The sequence below is a fragment of the Gracilinanus agilis genome, chromosome 3, assembly GCF_016433145.1.
Source record: "Gracilinanus agilis isolate LMUSP501 chromosome 3, AgileGrace, whole genome shotgun sequence".
In the NCBI taxonomy this organism is placed as follows: Eukaryota; Metazoa; Chordata; class Mammalia; order Didelphimorphia; family Didelphidae; genus Gracilinanus; species Gracilinanus agilis.
In genome coordinates this window covers 375,193,341-375,220,133 of record NC_058132.1, presented here as the reverse complement: position 1 = coordinate 375,220,133, position 26,793 = coordinate 375,193,341, and the positions used below count along the sequence as shown (strand labels likewise).

Genomic DNA, 26,793 nt, shown 5'->3' with positions numbered 1-26,793 from the left:
ATAACTAACATGTCCCTCCAAAGTCATCTCCATGCTAAACATAGACATATGGTACAGTGTCAATCAAGGAACCTTAATTGTATTGTTAGTTCTCCTCTGAACATACTCCAGCTTATCAATATCTTTCCAAAATGTTTACAAAACTGAACATAGTTCTCTAGAGGTGGTATGGCCAGAATTTGATATAGAAGGATTATAAACTTCCCTATACCCCTAAACACTATACCTCTCCTTTTACCTCCTATAATATCAAATTCATTTTATTAGATGCCATAGACACTGTTGATTCATTGAGCTTCACTAAAAGTCCTAGGTCTCTTTCATTCAAATTGCTACCATATGCCTTCCCTATCTTGTACTTGGATATTTGATTTTTTTGTATAAGGCCCTCATTTAGCTCTTTTAAATTTTGTCTTATGGGTTTGAGTCAGTAGCATATAAGCCCAGTGGTTCCCAAACTTTTTTGGCCTACCGCTCCCTTTCAAAAAAAATATTACTTAGCATCCCCCTGTCACCTACTATCACCACCCCCTTACAGTTATTCACCACCCCCAAATGCACCTGTGGCCATCACCACGTCCCTGGATCGCTGCAGCACCCACCAGGGGGCAGTGGCGCCCACTTTGGGAATCACTGATATAGCCTCTTATGCAAAAGCTTTTTCATTCCTAATTCTGTTGTTCATTCTGTTAGCAGTCCCTCCTATAGATACCTCATTCTATTTTAAAGCTAGTTTCTAGTGTGCTTTTTTTTTTTTTTTAAAGAAGAAAGCAGTTCTGAGCCACATTTGATGCTTCTAATGGAATTATCTTGAATATATTAACTTAATTAGAAGTATTTTGTTACTTTTTAGGAATTTAGAGGGCAACAGATTATATATTTATAATTACATACACAAACATGGCTTTTTGGAATAGTAATTACCTATTAAAGTTTGTTTGAAAACTATTCTGATCCATTTAAAATGTGTTTTATAGTTCGAGATCGTGTTCGGACAAAAATGGAACGTGATATCTTGGTAGAAGTTAATCATCCATTTATTGTTAAGTTGCATTATGGTAAGTTATTGGAAGTAGGGGAAGGGTTATCATGTATCAGACTTAAAAGATAGGCTGAGTTCTTAAATAGTCTCATTTACCTGTACTACAACTACAGTTGCTTAAGCTTAGATTGGTAGTTATTTTTATCCTTTCTGAATGAAATATTTACTAAGTAATTCTCAAATGTCTGAGCTTACAAATAGAAAATTATTTTTATATTTGCTTGATGCAACATGATAATATGTAAAAATTAAATATGTGCAAAAGTCTATTTGCTAATGTATGTTTAGTACACAAAGAATGTCAGAAATAAAATATATCTAAATAGCAAAAGGCATATATTAGTTTAAATTTTAAAACTTATATTGCCATTTTTCCTACAAAAATACTTAAATTATTCTTGTACTAGAACTTCCACAGTTTTCCCAGGAACTTATCTCATATTAACTACTTTTTTCCCTCTCTTTAGTTATGTTAGATTTAATATATTGTTTGCTGTTACCAACTCCAACTACAAGGTAGTATTTGTAATGAGAGGAATAGTTTAATAGCAAGAAGTTAGTTGTATGTTTTTTGTTTCTGTATTGGTTTGGTTTTTCAATTTACACTGACCTTGGTGGCTAAATTTATTTTGAATAAAAATTGAAGCTCAGCTTTACTATTTCAGGTAAACATTCTAAAGATACATTAATATATGTATAATAACTATAAATTGATAGTCTATCTTAAAGTAGAAATAAATACTGGAGGTGAATATTGAATAATGAAAATTATCTGCTAAGACACAGACCATCTTGATTACTTATTATAAATAAAGAATAGTGGTTCTTAAGTTGTCTGCTATATCCATCTGTGCCTCATTTTAAACATAGGGATGTTTTTCTACATTTCAAGGGTAAATTAGCTTTTCTGCATAACAGAAAAAGTCATATTTTGTCAATGTCATATTTCACAATTAGTCTGTCAGAAAGTTAAATACAAGAATTGCCATGAAGAAAAACTAAGGGGACAGCTGTGTGACTCAGTGGATTGAGAGCCAGGCCAAGAGATAGGAGGTCCTAGGTTCAAATCTGGCCTCAGACACTTCCTAGCTGTGTGACCCTGGGCAAAGTCACATTGCCTAGCCCGTACCACTCTTCTGCCTTGGAACCAATACACAGTATTGCTTCTAAGACAGAAGGTAAGGGTTTAAAAAAAAAAAAAAAAGAAAAACTAACAGAACCTCTTGTTGCTTCCTGTTTAATACTAAATTTTATATGTCCATACTGAAGATCAGGAAAAATTAGTGACTTGCCCTGGCCCTAATTTTAGCTTTTTTTAAAGGTATGTATTAGCATTTCTTTAATTTAAAACATTTTTAATAAATTGCCCCAATAAACACTTAGAAGTATGAACTTTGATTGGTACTTACATTATCTCATTTAAATTAATATTTTCAGCTTTTCAAACAGAAGGGAAACTATATCTTATTTTGGATTTTCTCAGGGGAGGAGATTTGTTTACACGCTTATCCAAAGAAGTAAGTAACTAAATCTATATTTTATTCCTCCAAAATGCTATAACATTTCTCTGACACAAAATTCTCATTAGAGAATCAGTGAACCAGAATTATTTTCTTACCTTTTGGTTCTGTCCTGAAAATCTGTCTTTTCTCTGGACAGATGAATGACTAAAACCTTTCTATCTGCTAACACCTTTTTCAGTTATATATCAAGTAAAAAAAAACAGTTGTAGATGAGAAGCAGCAACAAAAGATATCCTTTAGTGACAGTACAATTTCAGGATGTAGTTCAAATGTGGTTTTCTATGTAAGAAAGATACTTTGTATATAGTAGGTACTTCATGGGTATTGAATGAATGATTGATAGAACAGCCGTTAAGCTATCACATAGTTAAATTTTATATTATGTAAAATCTTTGCTGTGTCACATAGCACTAAATACACAAATATTTGGTGGGTTGAATTAATTTTCAAAGCCTCTCAAAATCCAAAAGTGTAGAATAAGGCCCTGGCTACACCAAAGGAGCATAATAAAATTTTGATAATTAATTGCATAAAGTAGAATGTAATCATTTACAGATTGCTTTTTCATATGAGAACTACAGGATGGAAAAGACATAATTTTTCTTTTGTTTTTAATGCACAAGATCAAGTTAAAAACTATCACTAAACAAAACTTCATTTCTCTATTTAGGTGATGTTCACAGAAGAAGATGTTAAATTCTACTTGGCTGAACTTGCACTTGCTTTAGATCATTTACATAGTCTTGGAATAATCTATAGAGACCTTAAACCAGAAAAGTAAGGATTACTTCTATTAAATTTAGCAATTCTTAAACTTTATATTCATATATGTGGCAATTAAGATATTGTTTAAATAAAGGAACAAAAATGGCAATTGATAGTGTTTTAAGTTTAAAATTTTAGAGCATAATTGTCAACAAGACCTGACCTGATCAATTTTAGCTTATAAAGAATTTTGTGTGTAGCATGTATTTTCAGAGATTTGTAAATTTAGGACCTCATTTTGCAGATGAGGAAACTAAGGCTAAGAAAGGCTTAAGTCAGTTAACAAGCATTTACTATATGCTTAGCACTGGAACTACAAAGAAAAGAAAAAAAAAAACAGGTACATAAACAGGTGTGTGGAGAAGATAAAAAATCCAAAAAGGCAGCACCTAGAAGGACTTGGAAAGGGCTCCCAGAAGGGAATCTTTGAAGAAAATCATGGGCAGAGGTGGGAGAGCAGCACATTCCTAACATGAAGCAGAACCAGTGCAAAGGTCCAGACACAGGATAGTTAATGTCATGTTCAAGTTGCTTCAAATAGGGCAGTATAACAATATCATGGAATACAAAGGAGAGCATAAAGTATAAGAATATGGGAAAAGCACGAAATAAATAGATTATGAAGAACTTTTCAGGCCAAAGAGAAGACTTTTCTATTTGACCCTCTTATTCAGAAGGGTTCCAATATGCAATTCCCAGACTACATGCAGCATTTCTGAATATGGACCAGATTAAAATGTAATTGGGAAGTATAGAACAAAAATCTTTAAGTACAGTAAAACATAGATAATACTATATTTTAAAACCAAGTCAGTATGCAGCTCATGGAGAAGCTTATATATAAATCACTAACCCCCATTTCTCTTTCACTGGCACCATTGCTCTGGGTAACAGGGAGCCAGTGGTACTCATTGAGCAATGGGGTGATATAGTCAGATCTATATTTTAGAAAAATCATCTTCATAGCTAACTAGAAGATAGATTGGAGTATAAGAACACTTAACTTAGGAAGAACAGTTAGAAGGCAGTAGTAGTGCAGGAAGTAGTTGATGAAGACCTAAACAATGGTGGTGGCTGTATGAACAGAGAAAAGAAAACATATAAGAATATACATACACATATATGTGCATACATATGTGTGTGCATATGCACTCACACAAAGATGCATATTCAACTAAAGTCTATTGATATAATGAATAGAATCTTGAAGTCAGGACAACCTGGATTTGGATTTCACCTCTGACATATACTGACTTTATTGCTCTGCCTTTTATACATGCTGGCTGTTAAGATCGTTGAGAGACTTGATTGTAAAGATGTAATTGTTAAGAAAGGTAAAGCAGAAAGCCCCAGATGACAAAGGAGCTTTAAACCTTCCTTAGGTATAAACAGGAAATCATATAACAACTAAACTTCCTGTAGAATCCCCTCAACCAGTCACAGTGTGTTTCTTCAGGAAGACTAACCTCCTGGCACCAGTTGATGTTCAATTAATGATAACTAAATCAATAATATCAGACAACAATGATAATTCAATAACACATCTGACTATTGATATTACTAATGGTAGTTAAGCTCAACTTCAGGGAGTAAGACTTGATCCTTCTCTGACCTTTCAACTTGCCCTAGAACTCCTTGAGGATAACCTGTTGCCAAGTCAACCAACAAAAGGTCAGTAGCTGGATTGACTTTTATAAACAAAACTGGTGTTAATCAAACAACAAGGGAAACTGATAGAAGGGAAGACGGTTTTTAGAAATCCCTAAATAAAGTTTGATCTTAGCTCTAAGTACTAAATCTAACAGCTTCAGAATGTTGAAAGCTGAGCTAACCAGGCCCATTGGCCTGGTTAATCTGGCCTGCTTTAGTGGACACTACTTGCCTATAGACAAATTAGATGGCAATTTGATTGAAGATAAATAGATGAATAGATGCTCGGCTGCTGACCCAGGGCTGCCAAGCCCTGGGCCAGACTGTGATGTTTAGTTGGTTGAAATATATTTTTGTTTCCCAAGAGATTGAGTTTGTCAATGAAATGTTGCTATTGGTCAGCAAAGATAGATAAGCCTACCCACGTTCCTCCACCCTGTATCTCTGGCTCCAAAATGAGTCCCTGGGTCTAGTCTCTGCCTCCCAACACACAGCCAAACCAACTATTGTTTTCATGCCCCAGAATGGCATCAGGAATCTCCCAAGATTCCAAGTGTCCAACTGCAAACCCTGCCCACAGGCATGGCTTCTTACAAATCCTTGAAAAACTTAACTTACATGGCTTCATTATAGTGGTACAAATCATTTAATTTCCTAGCACCAGCTATCTAAGACTAAACTGCCAAACATTGTCAGCTTGCATTGGTAGAGGGAGTTTCTTTAACAACCTACACTGTGTAAGGGGTAAAAAAGGGTTTTGATTGGGTAAGTATTAAAAGGTTGGTCGCCAGGGGATTGAACAATTATCAGTCCCCAATTAAAGATTAACTTCAAGTAAAAATGACTTTTACAGAACTTTATTTACAAATGAGAAGAGGAAGTAGGAATAAGGAAATAAGAGAGAGGATAAGATAGGATAAGTTCAATCTAGGTAGATCTAATTAACCCTTAGCCGAGGGAAATCCGGCCTTGATCCCAAGGCCAGGAAGGTGAACGAAAAAAAAGCTTCAGTCACAGAGTCTCTATTAAAAGGAAGTTAAGAGAAGTTCAGGAAGATTCAGTCTTAACACTCACCATGTGGAACAGTCTCCCCAACTCCAGACCTCCTCCAATTTCGGTCATGAACCAGAAGGGCTCCTTCAGGTCCTGTTCACGAACCAAAAGAGAGGGCCCAGCTGACTGAGGTCTCTTTTTTAAAGGGGCCTCTTTTGCGTCACTTCCTGTGGCCTCCTCTTAGTTTACATGTCCAATCACAACAGACGCTTTTCTTAAGACTGCCCAGGAGGCAGTCAGTAAATTCTGATTTGTTCCTCTAGCTGGTTACAGACCACCCAACTTGTGAGTTAAATGGAGATGTTTTCACCTTTGGTGATTAAATCTAAAGATGGGCAAGGTAGATTCAATCTCTTTGTCACAATTGATTAAATTAGAAGTCTGAACTAAAGAAAAATGTTATTAAATTGAATTTTTCTAAAGTAAGTACTTTGAATTATAGTATGTAAAATCATATAAACATGTTTCATGTGGCAAGCTGGCAGTTCCTCAGTTAGAATATGGAACCTGGCATGAGACAGGGGCTGGTGCCAACCTGACAGTTTAAGGCAGGGTATATAAAGAGCTCTCAGATCCCTGACTTGGATTGGGTTGGAAGGAGGTGGAACGTGGGTTTAGCTTACTTAGGCAGCTAGACTTTAACACTGCAGGCCAACTATTGGCATCACATTTGGCAAACCTATCCATCCTTTTGAGAGAAGAATATCAATATATATTAATAATCATTATATATCTATGAACAAGATAGCACCATACTGACCCAGGGCCAGGCAGCCCTGGGTTAGCAGAGAAGCACATTAGAGTTTAAATCTGCTTAGGCATTTTAGCCTCACCTTCACAAGAATACCTTCAGCATCTCAAACCTACTTTAGCTGTTTTAAAGTTCTTAGAATTACCTCACCCTCTTATCAAATCCCTTTCACCTAATATTTCATCATCAAATAAATCCATCAATCTTTTAAACCTAAGAACTTGTAGCCATTGCCTACCTTTCATCTAGGGCCAAGTAAAGACAGCTGTCTGGATATTCTAAAGGCTACAGCTAGTCAGCACCATTAACAGTTGGATCAGGAAGTGCCATATTTTCCTTCCTGTGTGGCTCCATCATTTATCCAATAGGAAATTACTTCCTCCTCAGGGCAGGGCTATAGAATCCTGAAGTTAAAGGAGTTTGGGTATATTAGCAGGAAAGTATTTCACCTATCTCTCTGCCAAGTTGGCAAATGTTACTATTACTTAATACCTAATAATGGTGCAAATAAGATAATCTTGATTTCCTACCATCATTTATACCAATAATTAGACCTCAGGTAAAATTATTTTAAAGAATTTAAAGAACATGAGGACAGCTAGGTGGCTTAGTGCATTAAAGCCAGGCCTAGAAATGGAAAAAACAATACAAAGAGAAATAACAACCAAATCAAAGTAATAATAAAAAAATTATTATAGTCATGCATATGAAATGTCAGTGTTATTAACGAGTTGTTAAACAAAACACAAGCTGGGAGTACTAACTTCAACAAAGCAATACCAAAGTTAATCTTACCAGCTAAGGCTCTGTTTAACAGCAGATTAATACCACAAATGATAGTTACCTGCTTTGTTGCTGCTTAAGTTGCTGGAATTTTCTTATTTCTTAAGATCGCCTTTATTTAGTTCTAGTCAGTGATATAACTTAAATAACCATCCTTTGAGGAGGCTTCAGTAGAAGTATTTTGGCTCCAAGTTGTACAAGTTCAAGAAGTTACATACTTCTTATCTTAGAGTAACTGTAAGGGGCATATCAGTGACTCAAAACTTAGTTCTCTAACTCTAAATGTAGTTGTCCTTCCATTTTGTTGCTATTTTCTATCTGGAAAGTAAATGTCAAATTTGAGGGTCAGAGTTTTTTGTTTGCTTGCTTTTGCCAGAATTTACATCGTACTCTACTTTTTTAAAGAAGGGGTTTTTTTTTTTGTTGTTGGTTTTTTAAACCTGGAAAGTAACTAGCCTATTGTGAAGGATTTGGAATCCTAGCTGTCTAGTGACTGAATATGTTAACTGACAGCATTTCCAAAGATGCATTGTATTAGTAATAACTATGCTAAGTGTTTGTGAGTCATTCATTTTATTTTAGAGTTTGCTATTATTTTTCAAAAATTTTATTAGAATAGTAATAGCATACATGCATAGCACTTTGAATTTCCATCAAATAATTGCTATTATTGCAAGAAGCATTCTCACAGGTGAAGAAGTTGATTGTCTTCCCCCCTCTAGTAAGTGGTAGAGTGAAAATTCCTTTCTGAAGCACTATAATTCCAAGTCCACTATTGTTTTTCACAATACTATTCTACTTCCTCAATCTTATTATTTATGGTTTTTAACTTCCAGGTACAATTAAATTTTCCAACCAGGAGTGACATTTATTTCTGTAGATAAAGATAATGAGTCGAATTCAGTTTTAGCTACTGTATAACAAACTTTTCTGTAAAGTTGGTTTAATGTATTCCATATGTTATGCAAACAAAATGGTAAAAGATTTTTAGACTTATGTATTCTCTTCCAGCATACTTCTTGATGAAGAAGGCCACATCAAGTTGACAGGTAAATATAAAACCTAATTTTATTAAAGTTTTATTTCCTATCCATTATACTTCACATTGCCCTTTAAATTTTTTAAATAGCATGTGTGTGTGTGTGTGTGTGTGTGTGTGTGTGTGTGTGTGTTAAAAATAATAAGTTGAAGATTGTTTTAAAAGACAAGTTCTTTAGGAAAATAATGAATTTTTTTTAAACAGATTTTGGCCTAAGTAAAGAATCTATTGATCATGAGAAGAAGGCATATTCTTTTTGTGGAACAGTAGAATATATGGCTCCAGAAGTAGTTAATCGACGAGGTCATACACAGAGTGCAGATTGGTGGTCTTTTGGTGTCTTGATGGTAAGGTTTTGTTTACTAAAAAAGAACAAACATATCAGAAGAATATGGTATAAACTGCTAGGGATAGGAATAAAAGTATGTTAAAAGCCAGTTATTTTACATTTTTATTCCCTGTATTTGTAGATTTAATAGTAAGCTTGTTTTTATATTAGATTGAGACAAGCTAATCCTTCCATAAAAGGCTTATTTTAATTTAAGGTAAGATAGTCAGAAGTAATAACAGGCTCTCCAAATAGTGGCTATAGCCAATAACAAAGAAAAACCCATTGTAGTTACACAGTGTGAATATTTTCAACAATGTAGAATATTATTGCATATATAGAATTCTCTACCAGGAGCATATAATAAGGGAAGGAATGTGTATAATCCTGAATTTTCTACTTAGACTGTCGGGAAATAGGAATTATCCAATGAATAGCTTTTTCCTGTTTTTGCATTCTTTTTTGAGGACCCAGCTGAAAAGATTTGTTTCCTTTTAAGGAGAGGTAGATGGGGCATTTTCTGGTATTTTAAATGAATAGGCAGTTATTTCTTTGAAAAAGTAATATGTACATAAAAAGAAAAGAAATTAATCCTCGAATTCCATTGGGGGGATGATATATCTTGCTATCTCTGTATCTTTTAACAGTACTGACTGCTACTCTGCTGGATATTCCCTCCCTGCTGAATTCTATGAAAACTATATTCTCCTGGTTCTTCTTTTATCTTTATAATTCCCTTCCCTATCTCATTCTCTTTTTAGCATTTTAATCTGAGTGTTCCTCAGATGTCTATATTTGACTCTGTTCCATCCTTTGCCTTATTTCATTCATTTCTATAACTAGAATTAGCATGGGACTTAATACCTCCATACTGAGCTCTTTTCTGAGCTTCCAATTCCCATTTCCAACTCCCTGCAGAACATCTCTACTACTCTAACACCTCAACAATAAACTACCCAAAACTATGTTTCCTCTTAACTTTGCTGTTTCTTTGGTACCACTATTTACCCAGACTCCCAGGTTCATAATTTTGGCTTATATTTGCTTCAACCTTCACCTTCATCTCTACTATTCAGTCAGTTTCCTGCTCCTGTTGATTATATCTCAACTAAATTGCTTCCATCCTTTCCCTGTTTCACATTGCCAGCACCTTCAGTCTTCTCATCTGTAAAATTAGGGATTTGGACACATGTCCTCTAATAGGTCTTCCAACTCTAAATCTCTGATCCTGTATACCTGTTGGAATCATTTTGCTTATGCATAGATTTGGTAGTTTTTCCACCTAAAAGTCTAGAGGGATTTTCTATTGCCTTCTGAATAAAGTTCATATTCCTTTGCCTGACATTCAAAGGCTCTTCATAACCTGGCACAACCTTTCCAGTCTTACATTATAGAATCCCCCCCACAATCCTAGGACTCTTATACTCCAACTAAACTGCTCTACTCTCTTCTCCCTATCCCTGCCTTTTCCTTGCCCCTTATCCCTTTGTTTATGTTACTGCCTCCTGTACCTGGAATTTTCTCTTCCATCTTCCACATTGTACTGTTTTTTTCATGAAGCCTTCCCTGAGTCTTCCACATTCAGTAATGCCTGTCTCCCTAGTATCTCACAATCCTTTGTTTTACAGCTCTGATTCGTTTATCATATAATATTGTGTATACATTCATAATGTCCATGTTTTCCTAATTCTCCTTTCATAGTGCTTCCCTTCATGTAAGATTTTCCTTAATTCTTTACTTTTTTTTTATAATTTGGTTACATTTCTTATAGTAAGATTCTCTATAACATTCCTTTTCCATAAGGTTACTTTACAGAGCACTTTTTAAAAAAAAAGTAATTTATTATGAACTTATATTTAGACAACAGAACTGGTTATACATTTATAATTTTTTAATCTTCTACATAACTCATATCTCTGTAACATTTTGTTTTTTGAAATTCTACTTTCTTTCCCCCTAATTTTTTAACCACCCTTTTGAAAAAAAGGAAAAAACAAAACCCTTGTTTTTTATTTTTTTATTTTTATTTATATATACATATATATATTTTTACTTTTATGTATAATATATATTGTATGTACTACAATATATATAATATATATTTTTTACTTTATATAAATAAATAAAAGTGGAGCATATTCACACATTGGTCTTATCAGAAGCCATTCCTCAGTCATTGAATAATAGGAATTTTGATATGTGAATTTTACTACCAAATACTTATTTGTGAACTTTAAAAATTTGAAAGCTTGCAGCTATCAATTTATGGTTCAAATGTTTCTCTAGGACAGTGATGGTGAGCCCATGGCACGAGTGCCAAAGATGGCATGCAGAGCACTCTCTGTGGACACTCAGCTGTGGCCTCCCCTTCCTACTCTCCACCACCCTACCACCCCCTCCATTTCATTACTAGAAAGGCAGAGGCCTCGGGTAGAGCTGCTTCCCTTCTCCTTTCCACCGTGCAGAGGGGCTCACAGACCAGATGGTAGAGCTGGAGGAGAGCAGAGTGCTCAGGCCACTCCCCTCCCCCTCTCAACACTTGCTGAGAACATTCTTCACTTCACCCACCCTTCCACCCAGCAGCCCAATGGGAGTGTTTTCTCTCTCCCCTGTTTGGAGTAAGGCGGAGGCAAGGGGCACTCAGGGGGTTTGGGGCACTCTTGTCTCTAAAAAGTTCACCATCACTGCTCTAAGATGACTGGCAAATGTATACTAATAATAGATATAACTAATTTATTTCCTGTTTCTTTTACAATGTGGTTTTTTTAGACTTCCTAGTTGGCATTTATCCGGTTAGTTAATACAACTAAATATTTTATTTTTGCAGTTTGAGATGCTTACTGGTACTCTACCATTTCAAGGGAAAGACCGAAAAGAAACTATGACTATGATCCTCAAGTAAGTTTTCTGATTTATACTATACTATAAATGCTAACTATATATTTTGTACTGCAAAGATGGCACTTCCTCCTCTAATGCCAATTATAACTCCTTTACAATTTGTTAGTTAATCTTCAGAAGTTGCTGTAGCTCAAAAATGCATCCCACTGCACCCACATGATGAGGTATGGCTCTAATTTGAACTATAATGGTCATAAAATAAACAGAGTTGATCATAGAATATAAGTTCTTCATCAGCTTTGTAGCACTTATAGATGTTTGTGCTCCACTGTAAGGGCTTTCCAGGATCCAGAGTCAAATTGAATGTCATATAATAGGACTACAGTGAACTATTTTAACTTTAATAAAATGAATCAGTGATTGAGAGCCAGACCTAAAGATGGGAGGTCCTAGATTCAAATCTGGCCTCAGACACTTCCCACCTGTGTGACCCTGAGCAAGTCACTTGACCCCCATTGCCTAGGCCTTAGCACTCTTCTGTCTTGGAGCCAATTCACAGTATTAACTCCAAGACGGAAGGTAAGGGTTTAAAAAAATATATGTAACTTGCAATGATAATTTTTAATAAATGAAAGAATTATATTTTGTTGTATCCATTTTCTAGATGTTGAAATTAAATAAAATTATTTTTAATCTTTTTATAAAACCAAATAAATATCCATTTTCCCTAGCTTATCACTTTTTTTTTTTTTTTAACCCTTAACTTCTGTGTATTGGCTCCTAGGTGGAAGAGTGGTAAGGGTGGGCAATGGGGGTCAAGTGACTTACCCAAGGTCACACAGCTGGGAAGTGTCTGAGGCCAGATTTGAACCTAGGACCTCCTGACTCTCAATCCACTGAGCTATCCAGCTGCCCCCTAGCTTATAGCTTTTGAAGAAACACTGGGAAATAGTGGTACAGAAATTGATTATTTACTAAAAATTTTTTAATTTTTAGAGCCAAACTTGGAATGCCACAGTTTTTAAGCCCTGAAGCACAGAGTCTTTTACGCATGCTTTTCAAACGAAATCCTGCAAACAGATTAGGTAAACTTTTTTTTACTTTTTTTGAAACGATTATGTTATGGTTTTGAGCCAACTATTTGATGGAGTAAATTAATAATAATAAATAAATAAATACTTGCTTGATGTGAAGTGAGCAACTAATCTCCATGACTTTTGATAGGAGCAGGGCCGGATGGAGTTGAAGAAATTAAAAGGCATTCATTTTTCTCCACGATAGACTGGAATGTAAGTATCTTAATAAAGTTATGCTTTAATAGGAAAGCATTGTATTACAAATATAAGTGGAAAGACCTGGGACACGGCACATTTAATATCCAAAGTTTAGTTTTCTGATCTTTAAAATGAGGAGCTTAAAGTAGATTGCCTCTAAGTTCTGCCCAAAGTTCAGTGCATAACAGTTGCCTCACACCAATTAGAATGATGCCAGTAAGGGCAAATAGGTGGCTCAGTATCTATAGTGCCAGTCCCAGAGGCAGGAGAATTTAGGTTCAGATATAGTCTCAGTTACTTCCTAGCTGTGTGACACTGGGCAAGTCACTTAACCCTAATTGCCTCATCCCTGTTACTTTTTTAGCATGGGAACTGATACTTATTATTAATTCTAAGATAGAAGGGAAGATTTTTTTGTTTTAAAGGAAATGATGCCAGCTCTATAATCAGTGGACTTCCTCATATTTATCAATGTTACCACAAGGGTATATCTTAGACCATCTTTATCTTCATATACTCTTTTTTTTTTTTTTTTGATGATCTTATCAGCATCCATGGCTTCAAATATTAAACTTAAGTAGTTAACTCACAGATCTCTATATCCATTGTGAATCTGTCTTCCAAACTCCAGTCCGTTATCTCCAACTGCTTTCTAGTTATTGTCATGCACATGTCCCATTGTTTCATAAAACCAACATGTGCAAAACAGAACTCAGTATCTTTCCTCTAGACCCAGTTTTCCTCCAAACTTCTCTATTTATATGGAGGACACCATCATCCTTCCATTCACTCAAGATCATAATCCAAGGATCATACCTTTATATTTCTCATTCTCACTCACCCCTTTTACCATATCAATCAGGAAACACTTATTAACTGCATGCTGGGTACAGGTAAGTGACCTAAGTCCTAGAGAAAGACAAAACGATGCCTTAGGTAGCCTGCATTCTACTAGAATAATAAGTACAATTTAAGAACAATATGTACAGTGTATCTATGCAGATGCCAAGTCTTGTTGATTCTACATGCTACATTACATAGATCAAGGCCTTCCTTTTTTATTCATACCATAATGCCTTTAATTCAAGTCCTTATTATTTCTTGGGTAGACTAATGCAATAGCCTTTTAATTGGTCTCCTTGAATCCAACAGTCACTTTCCTCTCCATTCATCCTCCTTGTAACTATCAAAATCATATTCCTAAAGCATAGGTCTGACTGTGTCATTACACTGCTCAAGATTAGCTTCCATAACCTTCTGTTGCTCAGCCTCCATTTGACTCCTATGACCCCTTGCAGTATCCAGCTTGTCTTTCAAAAGTAATTATACATATTGTTCTCTAGATATTCAGTGTCCCCCCCCCAAAAAAAAAATTGACCTCCTTACTAGACACTCTATGCTGTGCCTTTATCTTAATATGTAATTTACTTGTCAAGATATTGTTCTCATGAAAAAGTAGGGACTAGGGAGGTAATAGTTAAAAGAAAATTAAGACTTTTAAGGAAGCATAAGATAAAAAGAGAAGCAGAGAAGGAAAAACAGTGAAAAAAAGTAAAACAGCAAGAAATAGACAAATATTAATTATAACTTTGAAGGTGAATGAAATTCGTTCACTCATAAAATGGAAACAGCAGAACAGATCAAAAATCCAAACCTACAATACATTGCGTACAAGAAACACATTTGAAAACAAGTGACACACATAGAATAAAACATATTATGCTTCAGCCAATCCAAAAAATAAATAAAACAGGCAGGGATAGCAATAATGATCTCAGACAAAGTTATGGCTAGAAAAAAGAGATAAACATAGAAACTACATTATGTTAAAAGGCATCATAGATAATGAAGCATTAATACTAAAACTATGTGGTGATGTCAAAGTATCCAGATTTTTAAAGGAATTACAGGTAGAAATAAATGACATAGTGGGGATTTTAACCTTCCCCTCTCAGAATTAGATAAATTTAACCAAAAAAATGAAAAAGAAATCGAGGAAATAAATAAAATCTTGGATAAGCTAGATAGATAACTATCTGGAGAGAATTGAACAGGAATAGAAAGGAATGTACCTTTTTCTCAGCACTATACAGTACTTTACAAAAGTTAACCATATATTAAGATAAAAATCTTCATTCATCATTTAATGAAGAAAAGCAGAATTATTAAATGCATCCTTTTTAGATCACAATGCAATAAAAATTATATTTAATAAGGGACAATGGAAACAGAATTGGAGACTAAATAATTTAATTTTAAAAAATGAGTGGGGATTGAGAGCCAGGCCTAGAGACGGGAGGTCCTAGGTTCAAATCTGGCCTCAGACACTTCCCAGCCGTGTGACCCTGGGCAAGTCACTTGACCCCCATTGCCTCCCCTTACCACCCTTCTGCCTTGGAGCCAATACACAGTACTGATTCCAAGAAGGAAGGTAAGGGTTTAAAAAAAAAAAAGAATGAGTGGGCTAAGAAACAAGTTCTAAAAATAATTACTTTATTAAAGAAAATGATAAGACAATATATCAAAACTTTGAGATACAGCAAAAGCAGTAATTAGAGGAAATTTATATCTCTATAAGTGCTTATATCAGTAGATAAAGAATAGATCAATGAATTAGGTATACAATAAAAAAAAAAAAAAAGAACAAATTTAAAATCCCCAATTAAATACCAAATTGGAAATCCTAAAAATTAAAGGTGAGATTAACAAAATTGAATATAAGAAAACCACTTAATAAATAAAAACTGAGTTGGTCTAACCATTATTATGATTAAAATGTAAACTTCTTAAGGTCAAGACTAGTTTTGTTGGGGTTTTTTCCTTTGCAACTCTTGCCTAAAGATTTGGACTTGGCATGTAGTGTAGAGATTTGATAAGTAACTTATTGAATTGAGTATGCAGTATAAAGATCTTGCTGAATCACTTGGGTTAGGCTTTCTCAGCTTTCTGGCTCTCTACTTCTTACCCATTCTTCTGTTCTCTACCCTTGTTTCAGACTCTCCTTCCTTTTTAACTTTGGCTTCCCCACTTCACTGACTTCATAGAATCATTTTTCACATTATTTAGGCCCAAGAATGAATTTTATATATCATCTAGTTTAACCACTCATTTTATAAAGGAGGCCCTGAAAAGTAGTGACACAAGGTCACAAAAATAATAAGTACCAAAGATGGGGTCAAAATCCAGTTCTCCTCACTTCAAATCTGGTGTTTTTTTCTACAATACCATTTAACTAACCATCTTTGTCATTTGTTGTTCTTGAATTAGTTGACTCTTAAACTGTTTTAGACTTACTTTAACATTTCCTTTGCCTTACCCATTATATAACTGAGACAAGATATTCTACTTTCTTTCTCTTAATACCTTGTGATTCTAAATATTTTTTGTAGTTAACTACATATACGAATATAAAGGGTATAATTTATATTTCTTCTACTTTAGAAATTGTATAGAAGAGAAATTCTTCCACCCTTTAAGCCTGCAACTGGTAGACCTGAAGACACATTTTATTTTGATCCTGAATTTACTGCAAAAACTCCAAAAGGTAAAAGGGAAAGGAGATGGGGAAGGGAAAGGGCAGACAGAATATAAACTGCAGCCAAACCTCCCCCCCCCATTTTACCTTATGCTTTTCAAAAATTTTTTTCATGTGCAATCAAGTAAGTTACATAAGTAATTATATAAACTTGATCAGTATTGAAATATCATTTTTAAAAATCTTTTATCCACATATACTAATCTTGATAAATGCCTTACTTTCCTTGTCTTTATTTGTTTGATTATATATACATAACTGGTTGGAAAATATTTCAACATATCCCCTGTGTTCTTACCTTATCCGGTTACCAAAACTATGGTACTACTTAAAATAATTTCTATTTGGTAAAGCTTTTAATTAACCTCTAACCATTGAAAAATATGTATTTGCAGCACATAACAGTATCCTTTATAATTACAAGTGATTCTATTGGTGGAGCTGTGAACTGGCCCAGCTATTCTGGAAAGCATTGCAGGATTTTATCCCAGAAGTTACCAAACTGTTTGATCCTATGACTCAGTAATACTGCTACTACTAGATCTATACTCCCAAGGCAATCAAAGGGCAGGACCCATATGGAAAAAAATATTTATAGCTATTCTTTTTTGTGGTAGCAGAACTGAAACTTAGGTGATACATATCAAGCAGGGAAATGGCTAACTCACTATGGCATGTGAATATAATAGAATGGTATTGTTCTGTGAGAAATTATGAAGGAGAAGGTTCTGAGAAGACTGAATTGATGTGGAAAAAATGCAGAACCAAGAGAAAAATTTATACAATAACAATAATGTATAATTTAAAGAGGCAATCTAATGTGGTGAATAGAGTCAGGAAGACTGGGATTCCAATCTCATCTCTGATACATACTAACTCTGTGACCCGAGGCAAATCACTTACCTTCTCAGTGCCCTGAGTAGCTCTCTGAGCCTTTACATTTATAAAGCAAGTGCCAGAGGACAGTGGTGAAGTTTCCTCATCAGGAATTCCTTTTACTAATAAACTCAAGGGTCTTAAAAAAAAAAAAAAAACAACTCTAAGCTGTTGTTGAATTCAAACTTCAAATATCACTTGAACTTTATTTGAGATGAGATAACTTCAAGATGAGTCATACAGTGAAATTCTTGTTATTTCTCAAATGCTTTTCCAGTGCTCTATTGAGAAGTGAGAATTAAAGGAACTACATTTCTTAAATTTCTCTGGATCTGAAAGATAGACCTAACTGACATTGCTCCTGGTACATACAAATTTCCTAGAAAGAGATTCCTTTGGAGCTTATTGCAAAAATGGAATTTTAGGGAGTAGGCCTAGGGAGGAATTTAATTTTACTGGCATAGTGAATTCCAGGGTGAGGAAACTCTTTACCAAAGTAAGTCATTAACCTCTCTTCTATGTAGCATCTTAGGGAATTGCCAAGAGCACTGAGAGATTTAAATAATTTGTCCAGACTTCCAGCCAGTATGTCTCAGATGTAGAATTTGAACCCATGTCTTCATGGCTCTGAAGCTGGTTTTCTGTCCACTATGCCACACTGCTTTTCTAACTGAGCTAGAAACTAAGCTAAAAAATCCTCTTAGAATATTTTGAAAGCCACTTAAAGCAACAACCAAAAAGTTAAACTGTTTTCATAATTTTTGTTAAGGAGGGAATAAAAATAAGTGGAAACTTTGGAGAGAAAGAATAGTACCTTTGAGTGTTCGGTCTCTGCTCAATCATCATATGTACTGTTCCCTAATTATTGATATCTCTCCCCACTAGTATCTGTCCTGGAACCTCTCCTTTTTTCTTTCTATACCTTCTCATGGTGATCTTATCAGTTCCTATGGTTCAATTATAATCTCTATGGATGATTCTAAATTCTGTTTATCCACCATTACTTTCTTTCATGAGCTTATTAACTACCTTCTACATATTTCTTACTTTGTGTCCCATAAGTTCCTCAGATTTCATGCATCTGAAACATCTTATCTTTCTCCCTAAACCCACCCCACTTCCTTACTTCACTATTTCTGTCAGGGTTACCATCATTCTTCCAAGGTTCCAAAATCATCCTTGGCTCTTCAATCCACCTTATCCCTTATGCCCAATCAGCTTCCAAATTTTTCAGATTTTTAATCTCTACATCTTCCACATTACTTCCTTTCTACTACAACCTAATTCAGGTCTTTATTTGCATGTGAACTATGACTCTCCTCTCTCCAATCAATCTTTCACAAAACTGCCAAAGTCATATTCCTAAAACCCAAGTCTTACTTTGTCATTGCCCTGTGACACTATTTATAGCATAAAATATAAGATCCACTCTTTAGTATTCAAAGCCTTTTATTATCTAGGTCCAGAATATATATTACTCTTCTTTATGTACTTTGCCTAGACTACCCCTATTCCAGGAGAATGTAAATAAACTTTTTTTTTTTTTTTGCTTTCTTGAGCATGGATACCAAAGATATTATGTAATATAAAAACTGTATCTCCAAGGAAAGATAATTGCCATATCACTTTGTTGATCAGTGAAAAAAAGGAAAAAACTCTTGTTCTGGGTACTTAATGATCAATATCATTTACCAAAATATATATACATATATACATGCACATGCAATTTGCACACCATGCAATGGAAATCATCTATTTTCCTAATCCGGTTTAATAAGAGTTCCCAGACCAAAATTATTCAAAATATTCCTAATTTTCAATCTTACCTCCCCTAGGCCAGCAGGTTTGATAATGGAAGAAATTATCAGTAATAAGGTCTCAGTTTAATCTGCTATCTGGGTAGGAATAACCGGGGACCAAACTCATCTAGTCCAATCTGTGCTGTTGTGGTTAGTCCCCTCTAGCAGGAAAGACAAATGTCCCTGCTCAAGGAGCTCATAGTTTAGTGGGAGAGACAAATGCAAACAAGATATATACAGGATTAATTAGATAATATTAACAGAGGGAAGGCATTAACATTAAGGGGGATTAGGATAGACTACTTATAAAAGGTGAGATTGTATCTGGAACTTTAAAGAAGCCAAGAGTCAGATATAAGAAGAAAATTATAGGCAGGAGAAAGAAACATTGAAAATGCCTGGAATTGGAAGTGAAGTGTCTTGTTTGAGGAATAACAAAGGATCTAGTGTCATTTGATTTGAAGAGGACCTGGATGTGATCTAAGTTGGCTGGGGGAAGAGAGGAGGATGGGCAGAACTGTAGTTATGAAATTTTCTGAACACCAAGTAAAGAACTATATTTGATATAAGAAATGATAGAGGTCCAGTAGAGTTTTATTAAGTAGAAATGGGGACATGGTTGAACCTGAATTTTGGGGAAATAACTTTGACCTCTAAGTAGAGGAAGAAAATTGAAAGGGAGAGACTAACCCTCAGGCTATTGTAATAGCCTGATGATGTAAGATGAGTAAGATGATGAGAGTCTGCACAAGGATGAGCAACAGTGTCAGAAGAAGGTATACATGAGAGTTGTTAGAAGACAAAATTGGAACTACTTGACAGCAGATTGGATATTGTGGGGGTGGGGAACAATGAAAAGTACAGGATAGCATCTAGGTTATAAAGTTGAGTGACTGGAAGAATAATAACTTCAGTAGTAATAGGGAAGAGTTCAGAAGAGGGAAAGATCAAGGTGGGGTGGAAATAATGATTTGTGCCTGTTGAGTCTGTGAGACATCCAATTTAAGAAGCCTAATTGTTAGTTGGAGATGTGAGAGAGGTTAGGGCTAGATAAGTAAATCTAAGAATCATTAGTTCAGAGATGATAATTTAATCTAGGGGAGATGATGAGATCATCAGGGGAGATAGTGGAGGGGAAGAGCAGAGGGCCAGGACAGAGCCCTAAGGGTCACCTATGGTTAAGAGGCATGCTCATTCTATTACATCCACCATACAGATGACAAAGTGATTTTCTTTCCTTAAACCCAGATCCATCCATATCTTTCTGTTAATAGATGGCAGATCCTGCAAGGTAAAATGTTAACTTCTCAATTTGACTTTAAAAGCCCTTCATAAAAGCTTTATGGGAAGGCAGCTCCTCCACCCACTTCTTTGCACAAGTTGGGGCTATGGATGTAGAGCAGTGCATATGGGGGTGGTGGGTACACACATGCTCAAGCAACAATTTGATTCAAACCAACAATTGAGATTTTTATGATTCTTATGTGATATTTTATATAGACCTCTTGTAGTTGTAGATCATAAAGAGCCTAAAATGGTGCTTCCTTGAATGTTCCTAGTAACCATTTTCTTATCCTCAGATTCACCTGGCATTCCACCTAGTGCTAATGCACATCAGCTTTTTCGAGGATTCAGTTTTGTAGCTATCACATCTGATGATGAAAGTCAAGCAATGCAGACAGTGGGAGTACATTCAATTGTCCAAGTAAGTGCATTGCTAAATAACAAATCCAATCTTAGATAAAATTAACTTTATTATATAGGTTATAAGTTGGGTTTTACCTTGTCTTTTATAATAAAGACTGTTTAAAATTAGATTTATGTCAGTGGTGCAAAAATTTGGCATCATCTAAGAAATACTTCATTTAACATAGACAAGATCTGCAAGAACCTACACCAACCAGAATGTGGAAAAACATTTGATTGCTGAATGGAATTTTTTTGAAAATTGCAGTAAGCATTATTACCACCATCCTTCCAAGGCTCTTTTCAGGACTAGGTGGCCTTTCTACTTGTTCTACCATTGGCTCACCAAGAAAGTTCTGGTGAACTGAATTCCACTGGTACCTTTGCTTTTTATAAATGATAAAGAAACCCAAAAGTAATATGACCTACAATAAATTGTTTTCATGTATACTTGAACAGAAGATTTTCAGAGGAATGAGTTAGTATGAACCATGAAGACTCCCCAATCCCAATGTCATATACTTAAAGGCAATACCCCATAATTATTACTTTTCTATCCCCGTATATAATTTAAAAAGTATGAAAGATATAAAAAAACAAGTGGTATTTTGTTTTATTTCTTTTTTTAATAAGAGATTGTACTCTAATGAATTAAGAATTTGTCCTTATAGAAGGAATGATGCTTAAAGCAATGAATTTTATTATATCATTTTTATCCTCTTCCAGGTATCATGCGAACTTTAACTTTTACTAGTATTGGGAAACAATATTTCATCTTAGTGTTTTTGGTAGAAGGTCAACATGGATTTTAGTTTTAATATTTTCCCATATTTACATGTTTCATGTTCTTTCCCTCTCCTCAAACTCCCCTAACCCCCCTTAGCCAACACAATTCCACTGTATTTTATGCATCATTGATCAAGCCCTAATTCCATATTATTGATAGTTGGGCTAGAGTTTTCGTTTAGTGTCTTCATCCCCAATAATATTCCCAGCAGCCCATGTATTCAAGCAGTTGTTTTTCCTCTGTGTTTCTCCTCCCACAATTCTTCCTCTGAATGCGGCTAGTTTTCTTTCTCCTAAGTCCCTCAGCCTTGCTCTGGATTCTTGCATTGTAGAGAAGTCCATTATTCAACATGGATTTTATAATGATTTAAGAGTGTAATCAATTCTTTAAAGTAAATGCAATATGATGAAATATTTAGCCTTCAAATTTTGGCTTAATGCTGTCAATAATTAGCGTCGATTTAAGGCAACTAAATAGAGAAACTTTACATAATAAATGAGCTATTTATAAACATTTTCCCTAAAGAACTTTTTAAATTGTTAATGTCCTTTTTTTAAAAAACCTTTAACTTCTCTGTATTTGGCTCCTAGGTGGAAGAGTGGTAAGGGTGGGCAATGGGGGTCAAGTGACTTGCCCAGGGTCACACAGCTGAGAAGTGTCTGAGGCTGGATTTGAACCTAGGACCTCCCGTCTCTAGCCCTAGCTCTCAAACCACTGAGCTACCCAGCTGCCCCTGTTAATGTACTTTTAATAAATATTTGAGAAACTATTGAATGGAAGGTATTATGCTAGTTTTAGCCACAAATTTAGCAGTAACTAAAAGTAAGTAGAATAGAATCCTGTTATAAGCAAGTTTATTATATAAATTCAAATCTTAGACTCATCAGTTTAGTAGTCTTAAAGTATAAAAGGCAACATGGCATATTGAATACTAGCCCTGGACTTAGAAGTCAGGTAGACTCATAGATGCTTTCAACTCTGTGCATCACTTGACTTCTCTTTGTCCCAGTTTCTTCATCTATAAAATGGAAGTATTAGTAGCATCTACCTCACAGGCAACTAAGTGGCAAAGTAGACAGAGTAATAAGCCTAGAGTCAGGAAGGCTCATCTTTCTGAGTTCAAATCTGGACTCAGGTAGCTGTGCAACCTTAGGCCAGTCATTTAATCAGGTTTGTTTCAGTTGCTCATCTGTAAAATGAGATGAGAAGGAAATGGCAAATCACTCTAATATCTTTGCCAAGAAAACCCCAAATGGGGTCATACATAGCTAAAACAACTGAACAACAAACACCACCACAAGCCTATCATGAGACTCAAATGAGAAAATATATGTAAAGTGCTTTGCAAACCTCAAATCACTATCTAAAATTTAGCTATTATTGTCATTAATAATTATATAAATAAAAACTTTCTTTAAAATTACTATCTTAAAATATGTCTGGTCCTTCCCAATGTTAATTGTATCAAGCAACTCCATTGTACTATAAAATCTCTTTTTGATAACATATTTCCCAGAAAATAATTGTAACAAATTCTATTCAAAAAAGTGTTTCTTGAAAACACTTATTTTCTCAAATCCCTCTAACAGCCACTATATTAAAAAGGTCATTTGTGAGCTCCTTGAGAACAGAAAATGTTTTTATCTCTTAGCACAGTGCCTGGCACATAGTAGGTGCTAAAGAAATGCTTGTTGACTAGGACTGTTTGTATCCAGATGAGATGAGGATTGTTGAGTTTCAATTTGGCCAATGAGTACCAATCAGTCAGCTTTCCTTAATTCTACTTAACTTAACCACCCTGAACAGTCAAAACAACAGTTTGTGCATATATGTTTAATATCTCTCTTTCCTAGTGGAATTTGGAATAACTCTCTTAATTTGATAATCCAAATTTCATTTCTCTTTAATCTGCAGGTTCTCTAGCTTGGGAAATAGGATTTTAAATATTAATTTGAACTAAATTTCACTACAATAAAACATGTGTACATATACATATATATACATATATATATATCTATTCCTTGAAGTTATTACTGAATTTTAGCTGGTTTTTTTTTTTGTTTGCATAGTCTACAAATTACTCACAGTATTAAGTGTTGCTTTTGTCATCAAGTCTTATCTTTTTTGCCCTGGCTTTTAGAACTGATAACTCTGCCTTATGTTTTATATTTAATCTCATTGCAGAATGTTTCTTTCAAGGAAAAAAAATTTTTTAAAGGAAAAATCCATGTCATGGAAATAGTATCAGTCAGCATGTGATTTATGTATGAAAGAAAATGTAAAAATGCTAAAGCTTATGTTTATGTATAAGAATACAGAGCATCTAGGGCTTGGCATACCCAATTCAACATAAACTTATAATTTTTAAAGGAACACTGATTTTTTTTTTTTTTTTGAGCTCTACTGGAGATAGATAAGTCTCTCTAGATATAGGCTGATGCCTGTGTCCAAAACACTCTTCATCAGGAAGACTGTCTACATTTTTTAGATTTTAAAGTAGCAATTAATTTAGCTTCACTACTAACCATATTTCAAAATTGTCTATTATTGATTAGTCAGTATAAAGTATGTTAGTTTTGTTGTTTTTTTTTCCTTTTTTAAACCCTTAACTTCTGTGTATTGACTTAGAGGTGGAAGAGTGGTAAGGGTAGGCAATGGGGGTCAAGTGACTTGCCCACGGTCACACAGCTGGGAAGTGTCTGAGGCCGGATTTGAACCTAGGACCTCCTGTCTCTAGGCCTGGCTCTCAATCCACTGAGCTACCTAGCTGCCCCCTTTGTTGTTTTTTTTAAACCCTTACCCTTCCATCTTTGAATCGGTACTGTGTATTGGTTCCAGGGCAGAAGAGCAGTAAGGGCTAGGCAATGGGGGTTAAATGACTTGCCCAGAGTCACACGGCTGGGAAGTGTCTGAGGCCAAATTTGAACCTAGGATCTCCTATCTCTAGGCCTGGCTCTCAATCCACTAAACCACCCAGCTTAACCCCCTGTTAAAGTTCTTAAAATATCATCTAGTTGGAATTAAAATCTGCTTTCAAAGATCCTTTAGTGCTTTCATGGAGAAATAGCATAGTCAGTAACAAGAGCACACGATTTTGAGTGAGAGGATTTTGTTTTAAATCTTAACTCTGCCACTTAGAACCCCTGGGACCTGGGAGAGCCATTTTACCTCTCTGATCCTAATTTTCTTATTTATAAAATAATGGGGTTGGATCAGAATACATTAAAGCCCTAAGTCTAAATTTCTGGTTTTAAATGTTAATTATTTTGTAGTAGTTGCCAAAATAGAGCATTTAACAATGTTTAAATATTGTTTACTCATCTATATGTGTGAAAAGAACTTTACCTAATGTTTAATGGTTTCTTGTATATTATTTACCTGCAGACTAGAAATAATTTCTTCCATTTTCTTTCAACAGAAATGTCTTTAATTGGGCATATAGTTAAAATTATTATTTTTTCATTGACAGACTTAGGTATTTTGGTAAATTGCATTGTGAACTTTGAACTTTGAAATTCTAAGCAAATAGTCTATTAATTGTTCAAAGCCAAAAGCTTCAAATATTAGTGAAAGACTTTTATAAATAAGAAGTTTCATAATTCATCTAGCTTATCATAATTTAAATTAATTTGTCATTAAAAATTTTCAATGTTTTGTGTAAATTGATAGTTGCTTTTACAGTTTAAAATTCAACTCAGTTTCTTAAAGAGCATCCATCTACTTTTACTTTTTTATAATTTCTTTAGTTGATCTATGAAATTAGCATTAAAGTTTTTTAATAGTTTTCAAAACCTGTTAATAAGGTCCATAAACTAACCCGGCTATCATACCTTAATCTGTGTTTTTCATTTTCGAAATTGTTTTTTACTTATATTTGATACATAGACAGATCCTTTACCCCAGAGATTGGATTGTGGATAGAGTAGATAGCTTCTTGATACACAACACCCATGAAGGTTCACTCTTACTGGTTTTTATATATTTGCATATTCTTTATCCTAGAAAAGTTCTTTTTCCATTGCTTAAAGATATTTTATGATAAGTCAGTTTCCCTGTATTACAGCTTTACATTGAAGGCTCAAAGCCTCCAGCTTTGTCAATCAGAATTTTTTAAGCACTTTTTATGTTAGTTGCACTGTCCTAGGCCTTGGAGATGCATAGAGAAAGATAGACATTCTATCAGAGGTCATACAACATGTACATATATGTGTATACATATTTAGAGTAAATACAGAACCAGGAAAGAGTATTCATGGCTTGTGGGAAAGTGATTACAAAGGCATGGAAACAAAAAAATGGAAGATAAATTGCTGTGTGTGTGAGGACCCCAGAGAAAGGCCACTTTAACTATATTCTTTTGAAAAGAGGTATCATGAGTCTAAAAATAAATTGGACTCAGTTTATGAAAGACTTTAATGCTTACAAGACATTGCACATCCCATATAGCTAAAGAACATAAATTTCCCATCACCTTTCATTAGTGCTGCTGATATTTGGTAGGGATCACACAACACCCAGATTCCTAACTTCTAGCTTACTCTTATTCATTAGCTTAATTTAGAGGTGCTTTTTTAAAAAAGCATTTTTGCTTACTGACTAGAGCAGTATGCAAATTAATCTTCATTTGAGAAAAGCAGACTTTTTGTTGCTTAATTTTTTTTTCATTTTTTTCTTAATTTCCCTTTAAAAATGTATCCCTTGCTGTATATTTTATTGAATTTATTTATAGTGTGGGTTTACTGAGAGATTAATGTTTGTCAAAATTCATTGACTTGAAGTATTAAGGCATCTACTTAGTGGATACAGCACTGGATCTAGAATCAGGAAAACCTCAGTTCAGCCTAAAATATTAGCTGTATGACCCTGAGCAAGTCATCTAACCTCTATCTGCTTTAGTTTCTTCACCTATAAAATAAAAATAATAAATAGCTCCTACCTCCTAGAGTTGTTGTGAGGATAAAATGAGATAACTATAAAGCTATATAAATGCTAGCTATTAAAATTCTTCAATGCTGTTTAATACATAAGATTATGTTCCTCGTCTAAAAACCTCAAACAGAA

At 34.6% G+C, this 26,793-nt stretch overlaps 1 protein-coding gene across 1 annotated transcript in view; it reads left to right on the top strand.

Moving 5' to 3' along the window:
* RPS6KA3 (ribosomal protein S6 kinase A3) overlaps positions 1-26,793 on the top strand; it is a 103,329-nt gene that overhangs the window by 52,308 nt on the left and 24,228 nt on the right. Inside the window, exons 5-14 of the mRNA XM_044670137.1 lie at positions 978-1,058; positions 2,480-2,559; positions 3,236-3,342; positions 8,579-8,616; positions 8,811-8,953; positions 11,762-11,832; positions 12,772-12,860; positions 13,000-13,064; positions 16,491-16,593; positions 20,840-20,964. Coding sequence (XP_044526072.1) covers positions 978-1,058; positions 2,480-2,559; positions 3,236-3,342; positions 8,579-8,616; positions 8,811-8,953; positions 11,762-11,832; positions 12,772-12,860; positions 13,000-13,064; positions 16,491-16,593; positions 20,840-20,964 — 902 coding nt within the window. The remainder of the gene's footprint in view (positions 1-977; positions 1,059-2,479; positions 2,560-3,235; positions 3,343-8,578; positions 8,617-8,810; positions 8,954-11,761; positions 11,833-12,771; positions 12,861-12,999; positions 13,065-16,490; positions 16,594-20,839; positions 20,965-26,793) is intronic.